The sequence below is a fragment of the Priapulus caudatus genome, unplaced genomic scaffold (genome assembly GCF_000485595.1).
Source record: "Priapulus caudatus unplaced genomic scaffold, Priapulus_caudatus-5.0.1 Scaffold258, whole genome shotgun sequence".
In the NCBI taxonomy this organism is placed as follows: domain Eukaryota; kingdom Metazoa; phylum Priapulida; class Priapulimorpha; order Priapulimorphida; family Priapulidae; genus Priapulus; species Priapulus caudatus.
Genome location: NW_014577319.1, coordinates 128,274 through 135,340, shown reverse-complemented (window position 1 = coordinate 135,340; position 7,067 = coordinate 128,274). Strand labels below are relative to the sequence as shown.

The 7,067-nt window shown below is 46.6% G+C and overlaps 1 protein-coding gene across 1 annotated transcript in view; it reads right to left on the bottom strand.

Annotated features, from left to right (window-relative positions):
• Positions 1-7,067, bottom strand: part of LOC106808175 (protein sidekick-1-like) — a 72,382-nt gene that overhangs the window by 3,278 nt on the left and 62,037 nt on the right. Inside the window, exons 8-9 of the mRNA XM_014810768.1 lie at positions 6,321-6,471; positions 5,394-5,521 (exon numbers count right to left, since the gene is read on the bottom strand). Of these exons, the coding sequence (XP_014666254.1) occupies positions 5,394-5,521; positions 6,321-6,471 (279 nt within the window). The remainder of the gene's footprint in view (positions 1-5,393; positions 5,522-6,320; positions 6,472-7,067) is intronic.

Below are 7,067 nucleotides of genomic sequence, written 5' to 3'. Positions count from 1 at the left end.
GAGGGGGAGAAGGGAAGAAGTGGTAGCAGAAGGAGGAGGGGGAGAAGGGAGCGAGGGCTGGTGAGGATGGAGGAGGCCGGGAGAAGGCGAGAAAGCTGGTAGAGAAGGAGGAGGGGGAGAAGCCTGGCTGGAGAAGGAGGAGCGGGAGAAGCTGCGTGAGAAGGAGGAGGGGAGAAGCTGGTGAAGAGCGGAGAACCCACCTGCTCCCCCTCCTCCTTCCCACCAGCTTCTCCCCTCTCGCTTCTCCACCAGCTTCTCCCCCTCCTCCTTCTCCACCACTTCGCCCCCCCTTCTCACGCCGCTCCTCCCCCTCTTTCTCCACCACCTATCTTCCCCCTCTCCTGTCTCTACCAGCTTCTCTACCGCGCCAATATAGCGTGATAGCGTCAGTGTGCGGAGGGAGGGGAGTTACACAGCTGTATACAATCACGGAGTAGCGATGATCATGCAGTAAAGATATCCTGGATTATCTTACTCTGCATGATACAATCATGGAGTGCGCCAGTACAAACAGTACCAGGCGGGCCGGGCTACAACGGGCACGGAATTTGCATTTGTGTTGTGGCTTTTGCATTTCGTTTGGCGTTGCTTGTGTTGTGGCCGTTTTGACATTTTGTGTTGTGAGATTTTGCATTTGTGTTTGACTGTTTGCATTTGTGTTGTGACGTTTGCATTTGTGTTGTGGGCATTTTGCATTTGTGTCTGTACGTTTGCATTGTGGTGTTGCGGCGCATTGCCATTTGTGTTGCCGGGATTTGCATTGTGTGGTGCGGATTTGCATTTGGTGAGCCTTCTGCGCACCGTACATACCTGTTGGACTGCGTGCTTTCGCATTTCACCATGCAGCAGAAAAACTCTAAGGCCCAACTGTAATGGCCGCCGTGGTCAGAACATCAGTGACGTCGTTATGAACATCATAAATATATAATATCATAACCTTTAAAGTGAAGCGCCGAGCCAAAGTTACCGCCATTGTGGACTTACATAACTATATTGCTCATATCTACTCAGTATTCTATCTCTACGCAATGGAACTTTTTACCACAGCAAGTTAGGCTGAGACGTCTAGTGCTCCCCCCTATGACCTATGACCCTATGAGCTCCTACTGTTGCTAACAACAACCCATATATTATGTCATGCTGAGAACAAGGCGATTGTGCGCGTAGTCCGAGGGACACGAATGCAAACAGCTGTTGCTTGCTGATTGTTGTCGCTGCTGCCAATGCCAGTACTTAATATAATATAATGTAATTATTCATATTTATTAATAGTAGCTGGTTCCACACGATAATACACGGCCCTCGCGCTATAGTCCTACTTATTGTGCTGCAATTTCGGCTGCAGAATACCGTTGCTAAGACAACAATCATTGAGTGTATAATAGGGAGGGAGTGTGACAACAATAAACAATCGGGAAATTCGTCCATTACTGCCTTATAATTTAAACCTTTTTTTTTGTACGATATTGACTACGCCATAACTCAATCCAACTTGAGCTCAAATCGGACACAGTACATTCGCCCCATCATCTTACGAAATTAGTTCCTCGTAGACACCCGCCAATCCGGATGATACAGCCTAAAACGTCGCCGTCACGATTCTCCATTCTTTCGCCATCAATCCAGAGCCTATTGCGCGCTATAATTCAAACAAAAGGCAGCTCACTAACCACACTGTCCACGGCTTGCGCTCACGGCGAGCGCCTGTGGCGTCGCAGGGTGATTAGGCATCAACGCAACACATCGGGCGAGATAACCTTTGGAGCCCGGTACACAGCTACAAATGTATGCCTTATGTCATACCGGCATGCCGGCCCAATACAGCTGGCATGCCCCCATAGCCACGCACGCACGCCAACTCCGCTGATCAGCCAGCAGCATCGGATCAAATCTCCCTGCGAGCCACAGCGCCTCGCCCGTGAGCGCAAGCCGTGGACAGTGTGGTTAGTAGCTGCCTTTCTGATTTGAATCATAGGCGGCTCTACGGTTGATTAATGGTCCAAAATTGAGAATCGTGTCGTTAGGTTTTAGGTGTATCAAACTTCGGATTGCGGGTGTTCTACGACGGAAACGATTCTGGTACGATGTGGGCGAATGCTACTGTTTCCGTTTTGAGCTCAAGTTGGCAATGAGTTACGCGTAGTAGAATCGGTACGGTATTATAACGGCTAGTAAATGTACGAATTCCCGGGTTTATTTTTGTCACACTCCTCCCTATTATACACTCCTGACAACCATGGAGCGGTCACACAGAGAATCGAGGCTTAGCTGGCTAGTATAATATTAGACTGGTACCGTCCCGACAGTCCACACGCTACCACTAACGTGTGTAAGCGCAACGGTACCATTCTAGCGTAAGCGCCGCTACAGTTTCGCAATTCGATGTTATATTTAATTATTTAATATTCGTATATTTATATTCGCTATATAATTTATAATTATTAATACAATATAATAAAAACAAAAAACTACTGTTACATAGTTTTACATGTACACGTAGTTGCGATAGTACGCGTGTGTTAGTGGCGCTGAAGAGGGGTCCTATGTCCCCCAGGTACTGCCGGAACGTACCGGGGTACGTCCGTTGATACCGGCATACGTAGCCCTGCCCTACTATCTAATATGCCGGACCGTTACCCGCCTACTCCACTAACGAGTCTAGGGAGTCGCTACGCCTACTCCCAACCCTAGAACCCTAATCCTACCCTAACCCTAACCCTAACTCCCTAACCCTAAACCAACGTAACCCTAACCGATAACCCTACCCTAAACCCTAACCATATCAAATAGTTACCAGGCGTACGTTTCCGCGATATACCGGACCGCTACCCAGGGTACGTTCCGGCAAGTACCCCTGGCGCGGGCATAACCCTGGATGAGCTGTCTAGTGGCAGTGAGATCGTTACGCCGTTAAAGACGCGTCCATCGCCTCCGCCAACGATGTAGCGATGCTGAGAAAAGGCAGAAAAGCACTCTAGAGCGCGTGGTCGTTGGAACGCATGGTACGCGCATAGCATCGAGTGCGGCAATCACATTGGAGAGACGCAGATTATTATAACACCGCCGGAGACATTGCAATAATTGCTGAACGTACTGAATAATCACACGTTATATAATATTACGCGGCAGACGGCCAACCTAGATATATAGTCGTCAGTTGGCGTCGTGTCAGGCGTTGCCGTCGCAGAAGTGCAAGCCATCTAGACTCCCGCACGCGATTGATGACAGGTCAAGGATGACGTTGCATGTTCCGTCTCTCTTGCTTCATGATCATCGTAGCGTTCGGTTGTTAGCGGGGCCGCATACTATGTAACGCAAACGTAAACTGATTATCTTTTCTCGGGCCGTATTAATAATTATTTCTATTGTCGGCCGTAGCGAAATGACTTACATTAAGATATCGCGTTTGTTGCTACGAGGCTCGTGTCACGAAAGAAAGAAAATTTCCGTCCGCAACTATTGATTCGCTTTAAAATCCATTAACTAGTATAATTAGAACATCGAATTATATTTATCTTATATAAAGCTTGTTCAGACCGAATAGTTCGTACTCGCATAACTAGAGAAACTCCGCCAGCCTAAAGGAAAGACTAAAGATATGTTCAAGAATCAGCACGTCTGGGAAATCTTATACAAATTCTATTTCATCAATAGATGGTCGGTGCGTAAGATTAACATCAACGTTACGTGTGATCCATTAATGGGGTATACCTTACGCTATTGGCCTAATCGCTAGAACATCCGGCATTCTGGTTCGCAGCTCCCAGCTGGGCGAACTTATTTTTCCCTTTTTCTTTTTTTTTTCTTACTACCTCTCTTATATGTATATTTTTAGATTCTATTTTTTAATTTTTATTTATCTATATTAATGTCTTATATTTATGATTTCTTATTATTTTTTACTGTTGGGATGGCGGCCATGGCATGGCGCATGGCATGGCACTGATCTTACCCCGGGCAACGCCGGGTATCCCGCGCTGAGCGTATATTATATTGCTTTATCTTCCAGTCATCATCATCGTGCACAAACGCAGATCCGTGCGCGTGCGTTGCCAGTGAAGTGCCTGTGGTGTGCCGTGCGTGCTGATGCGTGCGTTGTGTAATGCATATAACATCGTTCTAGTTGTTTAAGGAAAATAATCGTGAGCTACCCGTTCATAAATTCTGCATTTATTGGATTATATGATCTTCCGTGCATATCAAGATACTAATTATTACGCCATGGCCATAGTTGATTGCAAATTATTATAGTCATATATCAGGAGTAGATAATAGGGAAGGAGTGTATGTGACATCAATAAACAAGGGAAATTCGTCATTTACTAGCCTTATAATACCTACGATTTACTACGCGTAACTCATCCAACTTGAGCTCAAATCTGACACAGTACATTCGCCAATCATCGTGCGAAATCGTTTCCTCGTAGACACCCGCAATCCGGAGATACAGCCTAAAACGTACGACACGATTCTCCATTCTTTGGCCATCAATCCAGCCCATTGCGCGCCTATAATTCAAACAAAAGGCAGCTACCTAACGCGCTATTGCTAACTGAGCGAGGCATGTGGCTCGCTGGGAGATTATAGGCATCAACACTCGGCGAGATAACCTTTGACCCGGTACACAGCTACACAGGCCACCTTTGTACATAGCTGGCATGCCTTCACGCAAGCACGCCAACCGCATGATTAGCTCGTCGAGTGTTGCGTCGATCTCCAATCTCCCCGCGAGCCACAACGCCACATTCAGCTATCCGAGAGAGCATACACAGCGACTGCGCGGCAGTCTTGCTGCCTTTTGTCTGAATTATAGGCGCGCAATGGGCTGGATTGATGGCCAAAGAATGGAGAATCATGTCGTACGTTTTAGGCTGTATCTCCGGATTGCGGGTGTCTACGAGCAAACGATTTCGCACAATGATTGGCGAATGTACTGTGTCCGATTTGAGCTCAAGTTGGATGAGTTACGCGTAGTAAATCGTAGGTATTATAAGGCTAGTAAATGACGAATTTCCCTTGTTTATTGATGTCACACTCCTCCCTATTATCTACTCCTGATGGTATTTATATTCAGCCAGTGACAAAAACGCATTAATAAAAAGTACAGTAACCGTTAAGAATATTATTTTTGAACAAGAGCCGCAGAGCGTCTGGGCTCATCTGAGGTCTGTTGCTACAGTCGTGCGCAGTGACACTTTTGTTAGGCGCAGATATGCAGATACGCAGTTGCGTACACATAATTTCAGCAACCTTCTGCATTATATGCATACGGTCATACCTCCCAAATCCCATTGGTTGATACAAATCGCGTGTGTATATATATATATATATATATATATATCGTCATATCCCTCCCGTCTACGTTCAGTGAGCAATGAGGAGAAGTAGCGTACGTTCCACGCGCAGCCATGTGTAGTCGGTAGTCTCTCCCGCCACGTTGCTCGCCACGCACTGGAAGATTCCCGTGTCGGTCACCTTCAGGTCATCTATGACGAGGGATCCGTTGACGAGTACCGTGTACCTTGAACAGTCGCAGCTGCAAATCACGTACAGCTCGCCTACAGGTCCGTTACCATATATATAGTATATACACTGTATCGGAGCTTGCGCGCAACATATATACGCGCGAGCTCGGTGTACGGCAGCAATTTTGCAATCACGCGCGCGCCCGTATCGTGTGTCCGTCCGTCGCGCGCGCGAGAACGCGCTAGGCTGCGGGGCTCTACGGTCCTTAAAACGTGAAGTCGAATAAAAAAGGAAATATTGCTTTCGCTGGGCTGTCAGTCAGCAAGGTTTTCACATTATTGTGCGGACGCATTACCAGCGCAAGCTGAGCAAGCTTCATCTCTCTACGACACTTCTTCACGGGATAACATCGGGATAACATCGCATCCGACGTCCGCCCCGCGCTATAAGCTGTAAATTTCTCGCAATCTCCTCGCCTTAGCTTGTAATTATGAGAACTAATACCCGCGGCAAGTGCACGGATAATTGCTGTTCAAACACTCGCGGGCATCGCGTTCTGTTACAACGTGGAGTCCGCTAATGAATTCACGCGAGCGTCGTGATATACCCAGCGATAAACGCGGTAACGATGACCGGCCCATGAGCCGCCCATCGGCGCGTCTCAATCACGTAATCAGTACTCTGCGACACATTGCTTCTACGGCAGTTTTTTTTCGACATTGTTTCGTTAACATTTGTTGAGCGGCATTGTTTCTACAACCTTATTTCTTCGACATTGGTTCTTCGACACCGTTTACCTTGTTTTTATGAATTGTTTCTTTGACATTTGGTTCTGTGACATTGATTCTCCGTACCTGCCCGTCCGAATAGCGCTGACGTTGACAGTGTTCCTATACCAGTCTACGTACGGCGCGGGGCTGCCATCGGCTTCACACGACAGCAACACCTGCTTTCCAACCTCACCCTTCGTCTGGTGTAGCGGCGGCCCTCCTAGCCTGGGCACCTCTGCGCAGCAACGACGAAGATAGTGTTCACATTATATTATTATTAGTATTATTATCATTATTATCATCATCACCATCATCATCATCATCATCATCATCATCATCATCATCATCATCATCATCATCATCATCATCATCATCATCATCATCGTCACGATCATCATCATCACCATCATCATCATTATCATCGTCATCATCATCATCATCATTATTATTATTACTAGCTAAGTCTGTCACGACACAAGACAGCAACTGACTGTCTCCTTTGCAGCAGTGTCTGAACCGAAATGAACCGAAACAGTGGTAGACGTATAGAGAGAGCAGATAATTAGAATCCGTTATTATTTGATAATGGTTTGTGAGCCAGCCTGTCGCTGCATCTCGCTTGACTGTAAACGTTTTTCCCTTCTGTTCCGAGATTCGTAATCCGATGTGAAAATTAATTTCGAACGTCTCATTTCATGTTCGAAATTGACGAGATGGAAGGCAAGCATTGGATGGTATCAGGAGTAGATAATAGGGAGGAGTGTGACATCAATAAACAAGGGAAATTCGTCATTTACTAGCCTTATAATACCTACGATTTACTACGCGTAA